General features: G+C 33.1%; 1 protein-coding gene across 4 annotated transcripts in view; it reads right to left on the bottom strand.

The window, feature by feature from the left end:
- The window catches only part of LOC145276930 (uncharacterized), a 263,410-nt gene that overhangs the window by 86,854 nt on the left and 152,251 nt on the right, over positions 1-24,305 (bottom strand). For all 4 annotated transcript variants that reach the window (XM_080128402.1, XM_080128406.1, XM_080128405.1 and 1 more), the window contains exons 2-10: positions 20,930-21,185; positions 16,897-16,962; positions 14,896-15,123; positions 11,324-11,438; positions 10,106-10,253; positions 7,203-7,323; positions 4,991-5,108; positions 3,022-3,090; positions 1,022-1,166 (exon numbers count right to left, since the gene is read on the bottom strand). In XM_080128402.1, coding sequence (XP_079984528.1) covers positions 1,022-1,166; positions 3,022-3,090; positions 4,991-5,108; positions 7,203-7,323; positions 10,106-10,253; positions 11,324-11,438; positions 14,896-15,123; positions 16,897-16,962; positions 20,930-21,185 — 1,266 coding nt within the window. The remainder of the gene's footprint in view (positions 1-1,021; positions 1,167-3,021; positions 3,091-4,990; positions 5,109-7,202; positions 7,324-10,105; positions 10,254-11,323; positions 11,439-14,895; positions 15,124-16,896; positions 16,963-20,929; positions 21,186-24,305) is intronic.

Genomic DNA, 24,305 nt, shown 5'->3' with positions numbered 1-24,305 from the left:
AATCGCCATATATATTTTATAAATTACTAACTAGCTCTACATACGTATTGAGCACTTTGAAGTAAATGCTTAAAGTTTACGCATAAATCTATACTTTCGTATATTAATTTTATGTGAGTAAATTAAGTAGTTATATATATATATATATATATATATATATATAGTTTTTATTTTTCTTTATGTATGAGTAATATACCTAATGCATCCATTTAATTAAATATCCCAATTGTTAAATCTACCACTAACAACTAGATAAGCCAAAATACCAATTTCTATACTTCCACCAAGCCAACCAAAATTACTAAAACACCAATAAAATTAATACCCAAACTCTGATCGTTATTTTTCTCGTAGTTTCTGCAATACTATCTTTGCACTTGATATATCGATTTAAATAGTTAACTGTACCTATTCCCTAACATATATGTGAAAATATCCGACTAAAGGATCTCCATAATATAATTTAAAGAACATACTTTCAAAGATATACAAAATATTAAGAAGAAATGGCGTTTTTATAAAGATAAATTAAGTTCATAAAAGATACACTATAAGTTTTAGAAAAGACTATCAAACTTTAGAGATTACAGGTAAACTTAGGCGACTTTTTAAAATTCTTTGGAAAATCCTTGAAAAATTATTTACATTTATTAAAATTAAAATACACTCTTTATATATTAAAACTAAAATAAATAAATAAATAAATAAATACATTAAATAAAATAAAAGAAAAGAAATTAGTAAATAATAATAATTATGAATAATAATAAAACTAAATAAATACAAAATAAAATATAAATATTTATAAATGCTTATATAAATAAATAAAAATTTGAAACACAATATATATGTGTACATATGCCTGTGTGTCTGTGTTTGTATGGGTATATATGTGTACACATACACACACACATGAATGTGTGCGTGTGTGTACATATGCGTGTGTGTGTTTCCCATAAATAATTGAAATCATTATTTATGCCTAAAAAGACCATAAATAATATGAAGATTCTGGACTTACTGGAGAGTTTGTGTATCTGGAACGCTCTGCCTTAATTTCGTATTGATTTTGTCGATGATACAAGAAAAAAGACGCTGATATAATTCCTTTGCTAAGGCGTCCCGCCCTTCGTTCGCTTCCGCTAACGACTTGTGTTTCCGCGTATCTGGAAGAAAACGTTAAGACAAATTTAATGCAACCATATCAAACTGAGGACACACGGAAAATATAAATTGATTACTTTTATTCAATGTGTGTTTGTATTTATTTGATAGGGTTCAAGTAATCGGTCAATGTAATATGCGTAAGTTTAGTCCGCCATGTTTAAGTGTTTACGCCAGTTTTCAATTTTTGTTTTAAAAAGAATTCACAAATTTTTACTGATTTCATTTAATAAGTATGAGAAAATGAAATCAAACTTATCTGGCAAAAAATATCGAAGTGCACCAAGCAATGTAAAAGGACATCTAGAAAATGTATACCTCTTCATAGTATCTGAATGTTTTGTCCAGGACGGATTTATAGGGATCGTTACTATCTCTGAATTACGGTCAGAAAATGTTGTCTTTCTTCTAATAACACGAAAGCGAAATGGGAATAAAGTCAGCATAATTTGAATAATGATTACAATCAAAACTCATCTAATAAATTCCAACAATCAATATTTATTGCAAAGATAACAATAAAGATGTGATTAGAAGTTCAAATAACTTTAATAATGATAATAACTCCTCTAACAAATTCAAACATTCAATTTCGTAATGAAGTAAGGATTTTTACATTATGAAATATATGTCAACGAGTGTTATCATATAACCTGCCAAACTTCAACCAAATTCCATCAATCACACTATTTACTTATGTATCCCATCATTAAATCTCATGGCAAATTGACTCTCATTTTCTTACCACTATGAAAAAGAAAATTGAGAAAAAGTTGACATGTAACCTGTTTCTATCAAATCTTATTACCTACATGTCAAATTATCAGAGTATCGTTAAAATATATACTATCAGTACAATTATTACTAACTGATGTACAAGTCACTTTCATTTAATCAAAATCTCTAGAAAAAAAAGTGATACCTCATTGTAGTTGTATTTTCTCAAATATGTCTCATGCAGTTCTTCATATTTGTCTATAAAAAAGTTTATTCTTCTAATTCCCCGCCTGAGCCGAACAAATATTCCACTGATTATTCTATTGAAGGGCAGCCTTTTTCTTATTGTTTGCTTATGTGGAGAGTAGGCCTATGACAACAGCATATTCTTTTCATTCTTTTGACTCCCGAGTATATATCCAAGAAATTATTACGGCATAATCGCGTTGACACACCGGTTCTCGTCATATCACTGAAGTTAAGCAACGTTGAGCCTGTTTAGTACCAGATGAGTGACCATTTGGGAATCCTAGGCGCTGTATGTGTTCCCCGCTTATCTCGGCATTTGTTTCCAGACGTCCTGAACATACACTTCACTTGCCACTGGTATTTAACAATGTCGACTCAGGAGAGGTGTGGTTCGGGAATTGCGCACCTCTTGCCACAAAAATTTCACGCGCAGGCACCCCTTCGTGGATATCCATAGTCTGTCAAAGAGTGAAGGAGCCTGTAATATATCCAACACAGTTAGACACATGTAATCAACTGAGAACCACAACACTCTTTCGATAAACATCTAAGATATCAACGGATGTATACTCAAGAGTCAAAGCAATGAAAATAATATTCTGTTGTCACAGTCCTAGTGATGAGAAGGTTCTTGCTGATGTGAGGGTTGACGTTCTAAACTACCATGGGATATTCACGGGATCTGCTAGTATTAAATAATTTTATTTAATAAATTATACACAACAAAGCCGAATGTAGGTTTCTCCACTATAAGTTCTTATTTAGTTCGTATTTAATATCAGTTATTTTTTAAACATTTTTCTCGTGTACTCTGTGACTTTATGTACGTAACTTTATGTAAATGTCAGTCCGATACACAATTATTACAGCATTTAAAACATTTTAATTTACCTTTAACCTTGGTGTAGAGCAGACTGTCTCCCAAGGCTTCCACATCGTCAATTTGCAGCAGTTCAGCGACTGGAAAATGACAAAATAGTGAATTAATATTTTATGAGTAAATATATACGCCCTCCGGACGGAATAGTTTATATATTGCGAATGCACATAAAAAAAACGTGTGTAACATGTAACAAGTGTAACGTGGCCGTTACGCTCGAACCGTGTTCGTTACAGTTCAAACATTTCTCGGACCCCCACACCGTCTGGTACCGTTGCAAAACAAACAAACAAACAAACATAAATAAATCCGACTCGTTTTTTTTTACTGTTCATTTCGTCTGCCATAAGATAAAAAAAACCCCAACCGTCTCAACACCAGCTTAAAAGTCTTTTGTCGTCACCACGGAGCCACACGTTCATCTCATCCGGTTGTGTGTGTTTTTTTTTCTGCTCCTCGCCACGTGGTGCATCTTCTCTCCCTTTTTTCTTTTTATTGTGACGACATATGGTGCTGTGGTACATATTACACAACAGCCCCCTTTTTGGTACGCCACAATATAACATACACCTTTTATAATAATATAACAACATTCGCTAATTTGCATAGTGCTCAAACGGCTGCTGCTGATACTTTCACACGCGCGTATAGGCGCTATGTTACGCGAGTCGTTATTGTTAAATTAATTTTGAAATAACTTCTCAAAAAATGTCTACACAAAACAGTTCTCTATACAGGATGCCTGGCAAATCAATAGCATATTTACCGAATTATTTTCTACATATTAGTAAAATAAACAGTGGGCTTTCTGTTTATTTTCGGCAGCCTCTCTTATTTTGTCATATAATCCTCAAATTCCATGAGCGATGTATCTGAGAAAATAGAGGACCAAATGATGTTTTCTGGGTTATAAACTATCCATCTCACACTTTAAAATTTACTTTGAAATAATACTTGTAGCTCTTTACGTCAAGTGGCTTCACGTTTTGTCTGACGCGATTTCCATAAAAATGTGTAAATGACGTTTTTATGGGGCTGTTTTGTAATAGCACGACATTACTAGTTTAATTACCTTTGTGATTCATTTCCCCTTCTCTTCGCGGTATTTGGTTTATGATGATCATAATCATTTATCTGGATATGGTCTGTTATATTCTGTTATCTATGAAGACCTAAGGATCACTGCAAAGAAAAGGAAAATGAAGTGGTGCGGCCACGTCACACGGTCATCCTGCAAGGAACTATACAGGGAGAAAGAAAGAGGTGAAGACAAAGAAAGAGGTGGGAGGACCATCTTCGAGATTGGATAAGACCAGTGCCATGAAAGAATAGGGAAGGCTGGAGATATTCCCTGGAGTCTGAATGACAAAAAGTCACACCAGATTTCCAGTACTCACCATCTTTTTAGATAACAACTGAGAATGATTTTGTGTTATCAAAATAGTCGAATACCATTGATATATTGCTGATAACGACCGTTAATACAGCATAATCACGGTGACACACCGGTTCCCGTCAGATCACTGAAGTTAAGCAACGTTAAGCTTGGTTATTACTAAAATGAGTCACTAATTTGAGAATTCCAGGCGCTGTATCTAGGAGGACGTCGACACCGCTCTGTAAGAGCTGCTAAAACCTAACGTCATGATCGCCCCTGATAGGGGTATACATGTGACTTGGGACCGCCTCTGAATTTCATACTCCCATAAAACGTCCTCCTTCGGAGGAAGCCGGTAAAATGCGAATGAAGTTAGTTCTTCCATACACACACACACACACACACACACACACACACACACACACGCACACACGCACACACACACACACTAACGATTATTGGCATCCCTGTATTGGTATGTAACAAGCCTCCCCAAGGTTGTGTAGTCTAGTTAGTATTCTCCCTCCTAGGTCTTTCCATCCTTCCTGACTGCTCACGACCAAATTATTAATTAATTAATTAATCGATTAAGTTATACTCACCGCATTTTACTTGAAATCTATCTTCAAAATCTAAACTTTTATTGTCATCGGTGCTGTCAAACATAATGTTTGTTAGATTGAGGATAGCAGAGAGTAGATTGTAAATATTTCGTATTTCCTGTAAAAAAAAGGAGAAAATGATTGAGCTGCCGAAACTGTAACCCGCAAAGAAAGAAAAAACATTAAAATTTAAAAATAATACTATATTTATTGCACATACCCGTCTTTGAACATGTATTGTACATTATATATACATATGCATATATACGTACATATACATATATACACATATACATAATATATACATATCTATATATATATATAAAGTAGTAGCGTTCTTTTTTTTATTATTTAACTTCAGTCAGTTTTAAGAGACCAAGGGACTCCCTCCTGGAGCTAACACTTGATTCTGTTATGATTTAAATTTATATCCAAGGGCCCTTTTAAGAATAGATACTGTTCCCTTTATGGCTGCTATTTGTATCTCGTTACAGCTTGGTCTTCCAGGGATTGCTTCTAAGTATTTCTGAAGGTTCTTTTTTATTAAACAAGTTGCTCCTATCACAGCCGGTATAATGTTTATTTCTTTCAGAGACCATGTCGTTTTTAGATCATTTTTTTAGGTCCTGATATTTTGTTATCTATTCCCGTTCAGCTCTATTAATGCCAAAATCATTTAGGACTGTGACATCGATAATGAGCGCAGTTCTTTCGGGTTTGTTCCATATTACAATATCTGGTTTGATAGCTTTGTCTTATGTATCTGCCCGCCTGTATGTCTTTGTCATAGAACACGACCACTTTTCCGTTCGTGTGTGTGTGTCTGTGTGTACAACTACCAATGAGCAAAGAAATGAAATATTAATGCCCATGTTAGGATACTTCTGTAACCGGAGACACTATATTCTATATGCACTTTCAATATATAGGATTCTTCAAACCACTTTTACATTATTGAGTTACGGTCATTAACATATCACATTAAATGAAATCTATTTAAATAATTACCTCGACGACATTACTTATTCGACATAATAGCCTTGTTTCAACTGTACTAATTAAAACATTTTTTATTATTTAGTTTATTTAAATTTACCGTTATATTTGATTTAACTTATTATATCTGAAATCTGAAACCGTTTTATTTTCAAACCAAAAACCAGAAAAACAAAAGGGGAAATAACTGATAGTTCAATTGAAAAATTACGTTATTAAATATTTCCTGTTTTTGTTTTCATATTCGAAGCTGTATTATTATTTTTATTTTTAATTCGGAGGAAATTTTTTTTATATATATAATTGTATGAATAAAAATCAATACGAAAAATATATAAATGTTTATATCTTTTCAGTATTTATTTCCTATGTGTTGACGTGTAGGAATACAGAAGGTCTTTTGAAAAACAAAAAACAAAATCAAGAATATTTCTTTCAAAAGCACATAATTTCGATAGATCCTTCGGTGTTACTCAGTGTGAATGATCGAAACATGCGTGTAGGGCGGGCAGAGTTAGCAGTAGGAGGGGCACGGGTATAGCCAATAAGGTTACGATCTATTTGAATATGATCCTTCTTACATTTTTTACTTGGAATGGTCAGCAACTTGTGTGGCCTCTATTCAAATCTTTCATAAACTTTTGAATTTGACACCCACGCCTCCCACGAACATTCTTGCATATGTGATATATATATATATAACTACTTCATTTACTCACATAAATTAATATACAAAAGTATAAAATTAACTTTAAGTATTTACTTCAACAGTGCTCAATACGTAGTAAGTTATAAAATATATATGACGATTAAGCTACACTGAATATTCCGCGTTTCATCCAATCTAACATTCTTCAGGCATAAAATATATATGGCGATTAAGCTACACTGAACATTCTACTCTAGGATTCTGAACATTCCACGCATAAGCCTGAAGAATCCTAGAGTGGATGAAACGCGGAATATTCAGTGTAGCTTAATCGCCATGTATATTTTATAACTTACTATATATATATATATATATATATATATATATATATATATATATATATATATATATATATATATATATATGTGTGTGTGTGTGTGAGTTTATGGGTGTGGCTGGGTGTGTGTTGTGTATTAAATGTATATTTTCTGATTAAAGTTAAAATTACTATAAACATAGGAGACGACACAGTAGACGCTCTGAAGAGTTATCAAAATAATAATATACCTCATCTTTGAATCCAATTGTTCCTAAGGCCGTTTCCAATGCTTTGTATTTTTTTTTGAATTCGATGAAGTCTTCTTTATTGCTGAACACGCTCGCCATTTCATTTTCGCCCACCAAAATTCTACAAAAGACTCAAACATATGTAGGTAATAGGCGTTTTTCCTATACATTTTATCGACACACAAAACACCTAAAAATATTATTTAGTTCTAGGATCGAGTTATGTGTGAACAAAATTCATTTTATTTCTTTTAAATAGCGGTCAGGTGTAATCAAACGGACACGTGGTCCATCTACCTCTTAGATATCTATGTATTTTTCCTTATTTTCTGGACTAAACTCTAATCTTGCCCCCTCCCCACGTAAAGCAAAAACAGTAATAATTCGTCTAGATTAAACTTTTCAACTCCAGTGTTAACAAATTCCCGTTAAGTTAAATAATCAAAATTTGAACCCCGATCCCCAAGGTGTTTGCCGCACCGTTCACCTGATAAACCTATTATATATTATCCTAAAGTTGCTTGCTAGCCTTGATGAGCGATGACTCATCCGTAAAAAACGTGTTTATCTTACAACTTTTTAATAATTATTCCTTTCTCCCCCCCTTAAGCGAATTTACAAACCCATCCCTCTATGTAGGTACTTATCCTTTTCTTTCTTATAAAACCCTCCGTCTGTAGTGTCTAGTATTTAAAGGGATTGACTTTCTCTTTTAAGTAAATTTACACAGTATGTTGGCTCACACCATAAGAACGTATGTGAATTAAATAGCAAAAAATATGACTATCATTATGGAGAAATGATAATAATCCTGGAATTATTTCTATAACCATAAACGTTTCGTCTTCATTCATAAAATTATCCAAGATGATTGAGTTGAAAAAAAAAAGCAAAAACGAAAAACAAAGAATTCAAAATCTGAAATTAAGTTGTGCGTCTGTGATGTGGAAATACATGTTTTTAACTTTTTTTTATTTATTAAAACCAAATATAGACGTTTAAAATTTCAAAATTTGTGGTATATTTATAACGTGGAATTAATTTATTTTTTTAAATATGGATGTTAATATACAAACCTTTGTTGAGAATGTGGTGTACTATAACTATTCTGGATAAATATTTAAGTTTGTATTAGTTTGTTGATTATAGGAGACTAGCCTGAGTGGCCGGCGTTGCCCGGGTATTTGGAGGCGTGTGTTAAGCAAAAAAAAAACAAAAAAAAAACGGGTCGTAGGCAGGCAGGCTCGAATCCGTACAGCGAATGAGGAAAAGAATATAAAAAAAACAACAAAAAACACGACGTCTTTGCTGTTGCGCCCATCGCCAAACCGGGAGTGACGAATGTTTAAATTAAGACTAGTCAATCGAAAAGAGGAAATGACTTTCGAAAATATCGGCGAAAAAAGCGACACCTCTCTGTAGAAAAGTCCCCAGTTGAGGGCGAAAGAATTTATGTTTTTAGCCAAGTTTTCGATATTTGTCGACCGAAGGGTCGAGCTTCAAAACGATATCAATCTCGTAAAAATCCGTCGCCTCTGTCGAAAATTTGTGCGAGACATACATACATACATACATACATACATACATACATACATGTGAGATTTATACATACATACATAGAGACATATATACATACAGAAAGACCGGCGAGATTTATATTATAGATGAATTGTAGAAGCTGTTATGTTGTTCATTTGAGTTACAGTTTATCAGTGCTGTTTCAAGAAGCATTTATTTATTTAACATGAACTGAATGAGTCTAATTTGTTAAAAAATGATCATATTTTATTGTATGAAAGAATAATGCATTTATGGAATGCTCATAGAGTCTTTTTGAAGTCCACGTTCACAAACATCTTACAATTATTGCATAGGGCAGTAATTTGTTAAAAATTCCATTTTCACCCCAAACAAGGCACAGTGGCACTTTGATGTAGGGGGCTACTATCAGGGACATAAGTTGCAGAGCTACTATATAGGGAGTTGAGCAACAAGATTTCTGTTCACATTGCACTTGAACTTCTGCATGTCAGTACAGTTGGGAAAACAGGAACCCGGATAGAGAGTTCTAGAGCCTAGCAGTTCTGGGGAAGAAACTATTAGAGTAGCAGGCTTTCTTACATCTAGGGATTTCTACCGTGAAGGGGTTGGATTTTGCTGATTGTCGGGTTTGTCGGGGCTATTTACGCCGAGGGGTTACAAGGGCTTGTAGTTCATCAGAGCATCTACCATTAAAATACTTGTAGAACAGGCAGAGGGATGCAACATTTCGTCAATGGGACAGAGGCTGGAGCTTGCATAACAGTTCAAGACCTATCATCTTGGCGACTCTCTTTTGAACCTTGTCCAGGAGCGAGAGACTAATAGCAGATACATCAGCCCAAATGTGACAACACTACTCCATACATGGGCGAATGGTGGCCTTGTAGAGGTACAGGATACTTTCAGCCATAAGTAACTTTCTACCAGGGAGAGAGCTCACCTTTCTCGCAGCGGCCCTGGCAATGCTCTCAATGTATCTTTTCCAACTTTCCCTGTCGTTAAGCCGAGTAGTTTGAAAGAAGTACTTTCAAGTAATGTACATTTAGCTATTTAGCTATAGCTATTGATGGTTGAGAAGGTTTCTTGTAATTATTGTAGGAAAGAAGTTTAATCTTCGCAGCATTTGATGTGACCATCCATGTTTGTCTCCATTCAACTACAGATTGGAGGTCATCTGCTAGTGTTTTTGCCATTTCCTTTGATATATTCTCGCTTTACATCTGAGCTTTTAGGAATATATATTTTGTAGTTCTTTTATTCTTTGTCATGTAGTTTGTGTCCTAGTGTATAGAATACATAGATATTTACGCGCGTGTGTGTTTGAATGCGTGGGTACGAGTTTGCGTAGGCTTCAGACATACCGGTAATCAGAGACGTCACCCAAATTGTACTCTTTTCGCATATTACTGTCCTGTACACCAAGCAGCGCATAGAATATGTGGAAATTCTTCTCATTCGAGTGTCTGTGAATGAGACGTGACTTTTCAAGAATAAAAGACTGGATTTGACCTGAAAAAAAAAATATATCGATTAGATTCCAATAACAAATACATCTCACCAAACATACAATGTAATTATTTGAAAATCAAAACATATTCGTTGATGAGAATATCCCCCCTCTCTCTCTTTTAATCTGAAATACATTTATTGCTAGAGCAAAGATATACATTCACAATGAATAATAATATAGGGCTATGACAACAGCGTATTCTTTTCATTGTTTGGACTCTCGAGTATATATCCGACAAAGTTAGATAGAATTAGTCAACCGAGAACCACATATCTCTACATAAAACATATAAGATATCAATGGATATACACCTCAGAATCAAAACAAGGAAAAGAATATGCTGTTGTCATAGCCCTAATAATAACCATAATTTGGATTATATAATCATTTTTAGCAAAGCAACCTCTCATACAAATTACCTCTATAGGTTTTCAAAAATAAATACACGTTGTAGACGGTGAATATTCCTACAGCAATATATTTATTTATAAGCCCGACAATCTTTATAAGGTGCAGCGTCTTAAATTTTTATATTATATGCAAAGAAAAATAAACTTAGTCTAGCTTGTCATTTCATATTTGCTACTAGCCTGGGAGCCCGACATTGCGCAGGTGTTTGGAGGTGTGTGTTAAGCAAAAAAAAAAAATAAAATAAATAAAATCTGACGGTAGGCAGGCTCGAACCCGTACCGCGAAGGAGGAAAAGAACGTGAAAAAAAGTGACGTGTTTGCTGTTGCGCCCATTGCCAAACCGGAAGTGACGTAGGTTTAAATTAAATCGAAAAAGAGAGGATTACTTTCGAAAATATCGGCGAAAAAAGCGACACTTCCTTGAAGAAAAGTGCCCAGTTTAGAGTGAAGGAATTGATGCTTTTAGCTAATTTTTCGATATTTGTCATCCGAAGGACTGTACTTCAAAATGATACCGATATCGTTAAAATCTGTCACCTCTGTCAAAAGTTTTAGGCAGACATACAAACATATATACATACATTTAAACAGACAGGGAAGATTTATATTATAGAAGATTAAACCACCTACTTATAGAAATGATGAAAAAGTAACTCACCATTTTGCAACTGTCCATCGACTCCATATCGCAATTCGATTAATTTGCAGAATCGACTTGAGTTCTTATTCAGAGGTGTCGACGCATTACCAAATAATTCTAACAAAGGATTCACCTGAAAAATAACAAAAGAAAACAAGTTATCAAATAAAAAATAATGAAATATAGATAATGTGAATTATTTACTGCTATTATTATGATTTGAATTTACTATTTTCATTTTAGTTGTAATTAAAAAACAAAACTAATATTTTTATTTCATTTATCTACCTTGAAAATTGAAACACTGTACATAAATAAAACAGTAGATGTATATGTTTCTGTGTAAATATGACATAACACCGAAATTAACATGAAATATAGGGTGACCCAAAAAACGGGCCCCGTGTACACTTTATGTGATATCTCCATTATTTATTCACCGATTGCCCTTATTTTACAGGACATGGCAGAATCAACGACCGTGAGTACACCAAGGGCCCAGTGGGAGCTGGGACAAAGAATACACTGTGTTAAATTTTACTACAAGACATGCTCGTTTAAGAAAACCCAGGACAGTTTCAGGCGTCAGTTCGAATGTGAAAAGGCTCCATCCAAAAGCAGAATTCAGAATTGGGTGGACCACTTCGAGAAGTATGGGACCGTGGAAAACCTCAACGCTGCCAGAGAGAACCGTCCAAGCCACTCGGGACGTCCCAAGAAGCGAACAGCCAAGCTGGTCGAAAGAGTGCAAAGCAGCAGCGTCCGAAACGCTGTGTGTGTAAGCGAAGTCAGTCCCTCGGTATGTACCGTGAGACTTGCAGGAGAGTGCTGGTGAACCATATCAGGGCTTACCCATATAGGATACAGACGCTGCAAATCCTTACAGCCTCAGACAAGAAGCAGAGGAGGACTATGGAAGTTAAAATGCTCGAGAAGATGGAGGAGACACCAAGTTTCCTTAACCTTCTTTAGACCTCAGATGAAGCCCATTTTCATCTTGATGGAAAGGCGAACTCCAAGACAAATGTCTTCTGGGGGTCCTCCAGACCCAATGAAGTAGCCACCAAGCCCCTGCACTCTCTTAAGTGCATGGTGTGGGCTGCAATCTCGGCCAGAGGCATCATCGGACCAATATTCATTGAAGAATTTGGCGCAGCAGTGAAAGTCACCAAGGAGCGGTATGTGGAGGTCTTCAAAACCTTCAAGAGTGAGCTCCAGACCATCTACCCGTCGCTCATGTGCAAGTTCTGGTTCCAGCAGGACGGAACAAGTTCTCACACCTCAAACCTGTCCCGAGATTGGCTGAAAGAGAACTTCGGAGACCGAGTGATCAGTCTCAAAACTGATTTTGAGTGGGCACCCCATAGCCCGGACCTAAGACCCTCAGATTTTTTTCTTTGGGGCTATCTTAAGGACAAAGTCTACGCAGGGAAACCCAGAACCATCACGGAACTCAAGGAAACCACCAGGGAGGAGATGAGAGCCATTACCAATTCGGTCTGTAAGAACGTCATGGACAACTTCGTGCTGCGCCTCAAGAAATGTACGGAGCTAAATGGAGACCATCTAGAACCTATGCTGTAGAACCTATGCTATTCGTTTGGATGTATAAGATGTCTATTTTTTCGAATTCATCATTATCGTTTATACATATAAGGTTATCTATAAATCTCCTACACCCATGAAAGTTATATGTTTTAGATATATCTGTTTTTAATAGTGATGACATATGTATATATACTCGAGTCTATGTAAATACAAATTTATATATTAATATATATATATTAACATATATATATATATATATGCATGTGGCATATTTCATTAAATAAAAAGACGTTTTTGTCTATTAATTCTATTTTTGATCCTTTCCATCTTCCGAATAACAGTCTTCACTTCTGGCGGAAACTGGCTGATATAATCACCATATTTATCGTAAGTCCGAGTACTTTCCAATCCTTCAGGATTCATCGTCAGGGATAAATTAACCAAACTGGTTTTGAACAATTTATAAAGTTTTCCTCCCTCTTCATTATGACTTATGATAACTAACATCAGCCAGTTTTCCACCGGAAGTAGAGACTGTTATTCGGAAGTTGGAAAGGATCGAAAATACAATTAATAAACAAAAAGCGTCTATTTTATTCAATGAAATATGCCATTGAGAAAAAATGCTGCCTATATATGTAGGTAGCATACAACAATAAAATTACAAATGAATAACATTAAGCATTAATTTATTATGAACTATTTAAAATAGCTCTCTAAATTGAAATATACAAATAGCTATGTTATATACACAGTATAAAAATTAAGTTTTATTATTGATTGCAATAAAGTTGTAGTATCTAAATATTAATTTACTTGTCCATACGTCCAGTGTCACAAAACCCATCAAACATTAATTAATGAGAAACGAATTACTTCCCTTGATAGTTGCTCTTTATCAGCTAACATCCATTTAAAACATTTTCTCTCCAAAAATATTATAAAAAATACATGGCTATCTGTTTACAGTATCACATTGGCTATTTTATTTCATAATTTAAAAATAAAGTAATGTTGAATGGAGACTGTAATTTATTTTTAGTATAGTTTCTTTTCAAAATAAACAAAAATGTGCAAGTCAATTTACATGTTCCTTTATAATTTATATAAAAAAATACTCAGAATAAAAACAAACAAGCAAAATAAAACAATGTGTTTGTGTGTTAAATTTTTATTAAAAAATCTAAATTTTAAAAATCAGTTCTTTTTAGCTTTAAAAGGTTAAAATAGAATTTGCTAAAAATAAAAAAACAAATAACGACGAATTTAAAATTCGTCATTATTTATTTTTATTTTTTATTAATTTTATTTATAATGTATTTAAAAAATTTTCAACTACCATGAAAATTTCACGGATTCTCCTAGTAAATATGATTCTTAATAGTAAACTTGTTGCTTGAATTAGTTGCATAAACGACTAGAAAGTATATTGTAGGGGTGTACTCCCAAAATGTTTGCAACATTTCATCGATTAGATTTGTCTATTTTGTGCAGCGATGACTGAGCAAATTAACCCACCGTAGACATTTGTGAAAGGACCCTAGGCGCAGTGGTTAGAGAACTTGGAAAAATCAATTGTAAAAAGTGATATTCTCCTGGAGGTTGAAGGTTCAATCCTCAGTGTCGGCGACCGAAAAAAATACAATTGCGAATTATTAAGACCTCTATCCAGTCATGGCTGATGAAACAAGAGCATGCTACCCCCGTGAAATAAATAAAGGGTTCCGCTTGATATCCCGTCCAAATTCTCGAGTTCGACAGAAACATTCCCGAGTTCGACAAGATACACCTGAAGAAGGCCAGAGGTTACATCGACCGAAACGTTGGGAGAATCACACTCAAGATGAGGACAGTTGTCCGATGGATCCAAATAATACGAATAAACGAATTAATATTTGCTAAATGAAATTGAACAAAAGAAACAGACATCTGAAAAATAAGACAAATTAATATTTGCTTAGATGTACACGGTGGGTTAATTACTTCCGTTATTTTGGGATCTAACAGTTTCAACATACCATGAATAAATTCATACCACTTACCTGATCAAGTTGTTGCACAAGATCCTCAGCATTATTTGGTCCAAGCTGGATCAGGTGTTTCAAAAGGTGATTCACCGTTTCTGTCTTGCCAGCCCCCGATTCACCGCTAACAATGACGCATTGATGCTCATTAGAACTGTTCAGATTACGATAAAGCTCGTCGGCGACCCAAAATATGTGTGGCTTTTGTGTCCTTCTATCAGTTAATTTATTGTATCGTGCGTGGACCTGTAAAAAAACGTATAAACCAGCTGAATTTGTGGCAATATTAGATTTGAGTATATAAAACTAAGGTTAGAAATGGAGAACTCCACATTAGATTAATCGAGAACGGTGCATTTTTCATTAGAAGTTTTTTTCTTTTAGATATTAGAGTTACGTGTACAGGAAATTGCATTATGCGAGGAAGTACGTGAGAGAGAAGCAAGATAGGTTCTGGTTCTCTGGATGTTTTGCCTCCATCTCTACGGGGATTAGCCGGAGAAATGCAGTTTATCTGAATGTACTTGTTGTAAACTGTTGTAAAAAGTAAATTAAACCCCAGAGAAAATAATGGAATTATTTGCCGATCTTTATAATTACTTTCTTAGTGATGACTTAGAGACGTTGATATTTTATTATTTCTCTTTCTTTTGTAGCTGCACTAATTTATGTTATTGATATTGTAGATTTTTGTTTATGTGAATTTGTTCAAATTATTGCAGCCACAAAGGGAAGAGAAAAGAATTAAATATCAAAATCTCTAAGTCAGCACTACCGAGGGATGCAATAGAAAGCTAAGGAGGATGAAAACGAGAGAGAGAGAGAGAGAGAGAAAGAGAGAGAGAGAGAACAGCATTCACATCTCCACTGCAAGACTGTAATAGAACTAGAAAATTGTGAAGGCTTATTGTCACAAATTTCAGAATGTATTGCCAGCAATCAATCAATAACGCGAGGCAAAGTGATTGCAATGGTTATCAAAATAACTGATAATGACTTGTGTAAAAACTCACAGTGGGTAAAAGAATACACATCTTTAAAGATTATAGCTACATTGGTTTTACGACCACTGCCGTTATCCGCCGTCATACCATGCACCTTGTTAATCTAACTCAATTTACCGAAATTTACAAAAGCACACTCCCCTAATTTAAAACGAATCCTACTGAATAACATTAAAACAATGCATTCCGAAATTATTCGAAGCTATCTTAATCAAAACTCCACAATCTACAGTTAATAATATTGCCTAAAAAATAAATAAAAAATGTTAAAATGCTTAACGTAATATACATTTTTATCATGTGACGCTAATTCTAGCATCACGGATTTTAAATTGTAAACGTATTTCCTGGAGCAGTGTGTAAAAGTTTCCCATGGCGTATAACTGACTGCATGCATCTGTTTCACAGCATGCTTTAGAAATTAATTTCTTTTGTCCATTTCCTTTCTCAACTGATAATGATTTGCCAATGAATCGAAAATGTTCGATATATATATATATATATATATATATATATATATATATATATATATATACTGACAACAACAAATCTTACCTTCAAAAGCTATAATAATTGTGCATGAATAGGTCATCGTGGCTCATATGTAAAATGCTACACTGCTGATAGTGTAGTCGTGAATTCGATTCTTGTTGATAGCTAATACATGCTGATGACGGGTTATACTCAGAAACACGGCCACGGATATATTTTATGTATATAGAAATACTTTAAAATAAAGTATTTAAATATTTAATAATAATTATATATATATATATATATATATATATATATATATATATTGGTTTTGACACAAACACATAATGAAAAAAATAAAAAAAAACGTATAGAAAATTTCTATTATCCTTAACAATGTTTGCCTGAATAAAAATGATACCTACATACACAGAATGGTTTAAGCTGTATACGTATACGCATCTATATATATGAAGACAGTAATTTTTTTTTCTTAACGAATGCTTTTTGCAAAGGAACACAAAGATGTTGGTAAACTTACTTCTTTATTATACAGATCAACTGGTTGGCAAGGGTTGATTGCCACGAGAATATCACCGATGTATGTCTACAATAAAGAAATGAAAACAAAAACGCATTACGTGATTATGAGAAATAATAATGTTCATTTTTCATTTTCCACAAAATAATATATATATATATATATATGCATATACATATACATATTCATACATATATGCATATACATATATATAATATTCATATATATATATATATACATATATATACATATACATATATATGCATACATATATGCATACATATATATTCATAGATATACATACATATATATATGTATATATATAAATATATATATTTATATATATACATAGATATATATAAATATATATACATATATATATAAATATATATAGATATATATATAAATATATATATATATAAATATATATAGATATATATATACATATATATACATATATATATATACATATATATACATATATATATATATATATTATATTATATATACATATGTATACATATATATATGCATATATATATATATATATATTTATATATAGTATGAGAATAGTGGAAATAGTATTCCGACGAAATAGAGCGATAAAAAAGGAACAAACCAAGTTATGTGCCCTTCTTTATCTAGATCAATAGTTTCCAACCTTTTTTTTCCCATCTTTTTATCTTGGTCGACCCCTTCATAACTATTGATCATAAGACAATCTTCTATTTTTCACTAATATAAATTTTGAGGTTTTAATAATCAAAGAAATATTATATAATTAAGCTTTTTTTTTTTAAATGAAAACTAATTTAATGCAAATAAAGTATTTTACAACAACTATAATAATTATGATAATAATGATAATAAGTAATAATAATAATTCTGTGGACTTCCAGAAATATTCCATCGACCCGTAGGGTCCATGTGGTCTCCGGTTGAGAACCCCTGCTCTAGATGAATGAAATTAAACACTACTACAAATATTTGAAAATATTTTTGGATGTAATGAAACGTATTACTTTGTCTCATTTCAGAAAGGAAAAAAAACTCGGGAAATTAAAAAAGAGGGCATAGCGTTGTGAAAGATAACATTATATAGCCGTAAATATATTTTAAAATGTATGATAATATGCATATTCCTTTTGGAACAAATATGTCCGTAATAATTCAATACCCCAGACATTTATCTCAGAAACAGACATCTTCTTTTCATTACACACACCAATAATGCAATAGTTATCAACACACTAAATAAACTACGAATTCCAATTATACAAACAAAATGATAAAACAAATATTAAAAACAACAAACCATCTCCAAAATTAGCCCATTTTCAATGCAGGTATATACAGTGTTCCTTGCCAAAATTGCTATCATATATGCGTTGGTGAAACTCAACATAGATTAGAAAAAAGACTCAATGAATTTAAAGAGATATAAGAAATAGCAATTCTCTGAATACATTATTCTCTCATTCATTGGAGCATAATCATACTTTTGACTTCATAAAAGCAAAAATAGTTAAATTTATTTCAAATAAACCACGACAGATAATTCTTGAATCGGCGCTTATTGCAAATTCAAGCGCAATTAAAAAACGTATTATAATGTATCGCTAGTAAACTTCTATAAAAAGAACATAATTTAATTTTAGACACAGCTTAACTCTCTCACATCATAGAGAACACCTCCTGTAATAATTAATACATATAATCAGTCAATAAATTGCATAATAAAAACGCACTCACTTCTTTTCAGTTACGCACTCATTATTCGAATTATAACGGACATATTTATTCCAAAAGAGAGTATGAATTGCATAATATTTTTTAAGATATATTAACGGCTATATGACGCTATAAAAAATGTTACTCTCTTTCATAATGCTATGCCCGTTTTTTTTTTTAAATTTCCAATGACTTTTTCCGTTTCTGAAATGAAGCAGGGTCATACGTTTAATTACATCAAAAATATATTTTCAAATATTTGTACTGGTGTTTTGTTTTCTTAATTTCATTCATCCAGAGAAAGTCTCGCAATAAGGACGAAACGTTGATGAACATATAACTTGGTTTGTTCCTTATATATATATATATATATATATATATATATATATATATATATATATATATATATATATATATATATCTCACACACACACACACACACACACATATATAAATAAGTCACAGATTAGAGATCAAGTGAATTATCCTGTCATATATGACTCAACGTATAAGGGTTTGGAAATTCACACACTCATCTACGTATTTGATTATCGACGGAAATATATGCAATGAAATTGAACATTGATTCAATATTTGATGCACTATCTCCGCATCCTCAAGGATTCTGGATTTCTCCTACCAACGGATCATTATATCGCCGGAGAGGACGACCATTTCATATGCCCTTCGAAATAACGGTATAGGACAACCAAACATTCTTATTATATCGGATTACTGATTTTTCCCCTCGATCACTACTACTCCAACCAAGCAGTAATATCCCGGAAAATATTGAACTCATTCTGATAATGGATTGCCCAGGTTGTATGAAATTTTCCTATTACTCTTATTCACCATTCAAATAACATTTTCAATATATGTGCTAAAAAGCAAAATACTTGTTTATTCATAGCTGAATATTTTGTTAAGTGTATTTCATTTCCTCTGAAAATTTATAGATTAAGGAAATAAACATAATTTTTCTCTATATATTCCTTGTTTCAAACAATAAATTCTTAACTTTAATATATGTGTATATATTTTGATTTACAAAATTTAACTTTAATCACTAAACATTATATATATATATATATATATATATATATATTTATATATATATATATATATATAAAGAGAGAGAGAAAGAGAGAGAGATACAGAGGTAAAAACATCCAATGAATTTAACAAGGTTTTATAATGTTTGCTAGTGGATAGATAATGGAAATACTAATTAAATTGACTAGTTTTGAAAAACTGCAAATATACTGTGTAGAATTTAGTTAACAATTAGTTATTGTTTTTCGGGCTAAAGGATGGTCTTGTTCACTTTAAAGAGGTCCACCATTCCAGATTTCACCTCTTCTCTGAGAAGATCTTAATGTTTTGCTAATTGCCTAAGACGCGTCCTTACCGACGGGGCTGCTCAAGCACGTTTTTTTTTTGTAGGTAAAAGCGAGAAAATTCCCAGTGCGCTAGCCTTTCAAGACGACGCATGTATCTAACCTGCTGTAGAGAAGGTGAATAAAATATTGCGTAGAATTTTGTTAATCATCATTATCAATTTCGTTTTGGTCGCAAAATGAAATAAATAACATTTTGTATTCGATTATGTGATATGGATCAAATCTTGCTTTGACCTTCAAACGAGGAAGCCCCTGTTATTGAATTGAAAAAAAAAAACTGTTACGGTTTGAAACATCGTCTCGAGATATATCACAGGATTGTGATGACACTACGATAAGTTCAAAGCAAGAGTTATACAAAGAGAAGAAAGGATTTGTGAATGGCACTTATTCAGCGACCTAATCTGTCAACAATAAAACTACTGCGTCTTAAAAGTAATACTGCGTGACGCAATCTTAAGAAGGTATCAATCATACCAGTCATTATAGGAACAACCGGGCTAATGAAAAAGAATTTCACAAACTATCTGGCGAATATACCCGGTGAACCAAGTACAAGAGAAATACAAACAATTGCACTTAAAGGGACGGTTAGAATCTTTAAAAAAAATCTCTCGGTTGGAGTAACTAAACTAATCGGAGAATGTTTGGCATCCGGTAGAATGCCTCATCCCCAGCAAAAACAAAGTGATAAAATTAAAATACGAGCTGTATTACATGTGAATAAGGGCACCAGGCATAAGCTTTAAGAGCACTGTGTTTTGATTTTAATCTTGGTAAGGGGACAAAAAATGTCGGAAAAACTGTTCTGTTCGGGGAATTAATTTTTTTTTTTTTTTTTTACTTATCCTGGGACCGGTATTATTCTCATATAAAAAGCAAAGAAATTCGATACTTACATAATAGTCGCCGTTGGAATATCGCGTTTGGAGTTCATTTAGTACGTTGGGTTCATCTAAGATTTCAAGTGTTGCCAAGTCGTCAACCGTATCTTTAATTCGCATATTATTTGATGCGGAGCCTGAACTGGGTCGGTTAAAATTGTTTGGAGTTTGAATCTGGGGGAAGGGCGTGTAGCGTGGATTCATCCCAAACTTTGATTTTGCCTGCATCGTTTGTTCAATGCGTCTCTCATGATTGAGACTGTGAGGGCGGCTGGAAATAATTAAAATAATCATCAGAAATCGAATAAATTTTATGACAATTTTATATATATATATATATATATATATATATATATATATATATATATATATATATATATATATATATATATATATATAAGCAGGCTCCTTCAGTCTTGGACAGACTATGGATACCCACGAAGGGTTGGTTGCGCGTGAAATTTTTGTGGCAGGAGGTGTGCAATCTCCAACCACACCTCTCCTGAGACAACATTATTAAATACCAGTGGCAAGTGAAGTACAGGACGACTGGAAACAAATGCCGAGATAAGCGGAGAGCACATCCAGCACCTAGAATTCCCAAATGGTCACCCATCCGGTATTAACCAGGCTTAATGTTGCTTAACTTCGGTGATCTGACGAGAACCGGTGTGACAACGCGATAGCACCCGTCGTTGACTGGGTTCAAAAACAGCCTACATAAAATGGACTCTGATTTATGAACGTATGATAGGTTATGAAAAGGAAGGGCTGTAAAGAGATAGCTTCGAATTTGGGGGTATCAAAAGCAAAGCAAAATATGATGAAAATAAAAATAAAATAGATAAACCCCATAATTTATTATACCATACCTGTTCACACTGAAACACTTATCACAATATTCTGTGGATCTATATTAAAAAACCTTGTTAAACTTTGTGACATATTTCCATTCTATGGAGGTCAGGCGCGAACGAACACCCCATAATTTTATTATACCATATTTCTTCAAACTGAAATATAATTATCAAAGTATACTTACGCAGATAGATATGAAAAGTCTTTATTAAAGTTTGTTCCTATTTCCATTCTATGGAGGCCAGGCGCGAACGCAGACCTCAAAATTTTATTATATCATCCCTATTTAAGTTAAAACATACTTATCAAAGTATTCTTATGTACATCTATATCAAAAACACTTGTAAACGTTTTTTTTTAATTTGTAAATTTTTTATTTCCATACTTTATGGACCAGGCGCGTAGCAGACCCCACAATTTTAATGAATCATCATCAAACATACCCATTCCTGTGTCTTGATACATCTTCTATCATTATATGTGATCAGTTTTCTATAATAGTCAACCATATAGGAGCCTATTCGTGACCAGACACAGAGACGTTCAGCTTTATATTATAGAAGATATAATACATATATATATAGTGAAATCAAAGGAGATGCAATGTTTACCTGGCATAAGCAATAGTAAACTTCGATTTAATATAAGTACCAAGTATTTACATATATATATTTTAATCCCAACCAAATAAAAAAACTCAATGCACAAATAATAGAGAGTAGAGCTTATTATAAGAGAAAAAAATTAAAACTAAGTTAAAATTTACAAATTTATTGTTCGACTGAATATCCCCAAAACAATTTACAAAGTCCTTATTCCGCGGAGTTTCAAAGAATGCTATTCTTGCTATTCTTCTCATCAGAGGACAGAAAGAAATCAGCAAATTATATTTGAAGCAATACTAGAAGTTGCATTAAATGAAACTGCAATTTATTATAATCATAAATGTCAAAAATGTACATGTCCTTTAAAAAACAACGAGTGAAAAAATGTAGGAGATGTAAAAAAAAAAATAAAATAATAAAAACAAACCGGACATAAAATTGCAGCTTGCATGAAGACTCTTTCAAAGGTGATACGAAGGCGAAAATAAATCTTTAGAAAGAATCTAGTTCAAATTTAAATCCAATTGATTAGAATTAGTCCGGTTGGAAAATTTTCAACGCAGTTGAAATTATGGGAATTGCTTTTGCCGATAGTGCAGTAGTCAAAGATAGGTTGATCCCAAGTTGAGTGGATTCGAGAAATTAGATGGATAGAAAAACCAATATGTCATCCTCCATTGTTGGCTTAATCAGAAAGACTATATCGTCCTCCCAAAACCACTTTCCTGCCCAACAATTTTCCGAATAAACTTTATTGCCGTTCTCATAAGTTTTATCGTAAGAGTAATATAAAGTATAAAATGTCTACGTTTTATACTTTTTATTACTCTTAGCAACGTTTTCTTGTAATTATTATAGGACGTCCCTTTTTTGCGAACATTATTTTAACCGAGGATAAATTTGCGTTAATATTTTCATTTGATGTTATCCTAGTGTCATTCTTTTTCGATGCAATTTGAATATATGGACAACCTCTTTGACTACACCGATGGACCTAGCATTGCACGTTGTTGTAGTGACGTATTCAATTGCTAACGATCTACGCCAGTCCTTAAATTAATGTCCTGTGAACATAGTACGATTGTCGCTTACAATTGCATTTGGTACTTCCAAACGACTAAATACTTCATCTAACGCTTTTATAGTGTTCAAAGCTGTTGGGTATTTGTGTTATATTTTTGGTTCCAAGAAAACGCAAAGTAACCTGAACGATTATTATTATGATTTTTATTGATGTCTGTAAAATAGAACGTTAGAAAATATGTATTGAGCGAATTAGGTATTTTATAGATAAAATATTTATGTTAGAAACGTACCAGGAATGTTAACTTGATAAAATAGAATTTAGAAACAAATTAAGAATTTTAATATGGATAAATACTGATGAATTTTGAAGTCTTAGATAAACAAAGATACGTGACAAAGATGGATCAGCTGATTTGTATTGATGACGCAATTAGAAGGAAGATAGTTTTTTTTTATATGCCAAGTAGAGTTTAATAGAGTTGGGAGTCAGAGTTGGGGTTAGACAGTCGATTGGACAGGGTTGGAGAGACAAGTTCGCGTTTGGGAGTCGGAGGACAGTCACGGAGGAATTACACTGGCGAGATAGTAATATATAATCCCCGACAGAAGAATGGCATGGCACTAAGGAACAACGAGTCGCAACCAATAATAAATATTGTGGAAACAAATTGGTTATCTGAGTTTTCAGGGGAAGAAAATGTCTAACATTTTCATAAGCACGTCTGGACAACACGCCAATAGTTGCGACTAAATGTATATCCTTCCCTTGTCTGGGTAATCAGGCAAAGATGTTATTTGTTCCACGGTTATCAATGGCTGTTGATAAAGGTATTTATATCTGGTATTATATGTGCACATACAATGAACAATACTATGCGATCATAAATGGCTCTGTTATAAAT

Source organism: Euprymna scolopes, chromosome 5, assembly GCF_053919585.1.
Source record: "Euprymna scolopes isolate OS-2025 chromosome 5, ASM5391958v1, whole genome shotgun sequence".
NCBI classification, from domain to species: domain Eukaryota; kingdom Metazoa; phylum Mollusca; class Cephalopoda; order Sepiida; family Sepiolidae; genus Euprymna; species Euprymna scolopes.
This window is presented reverse-complemented; position numbering and strand designations above follow the sequence as displayed.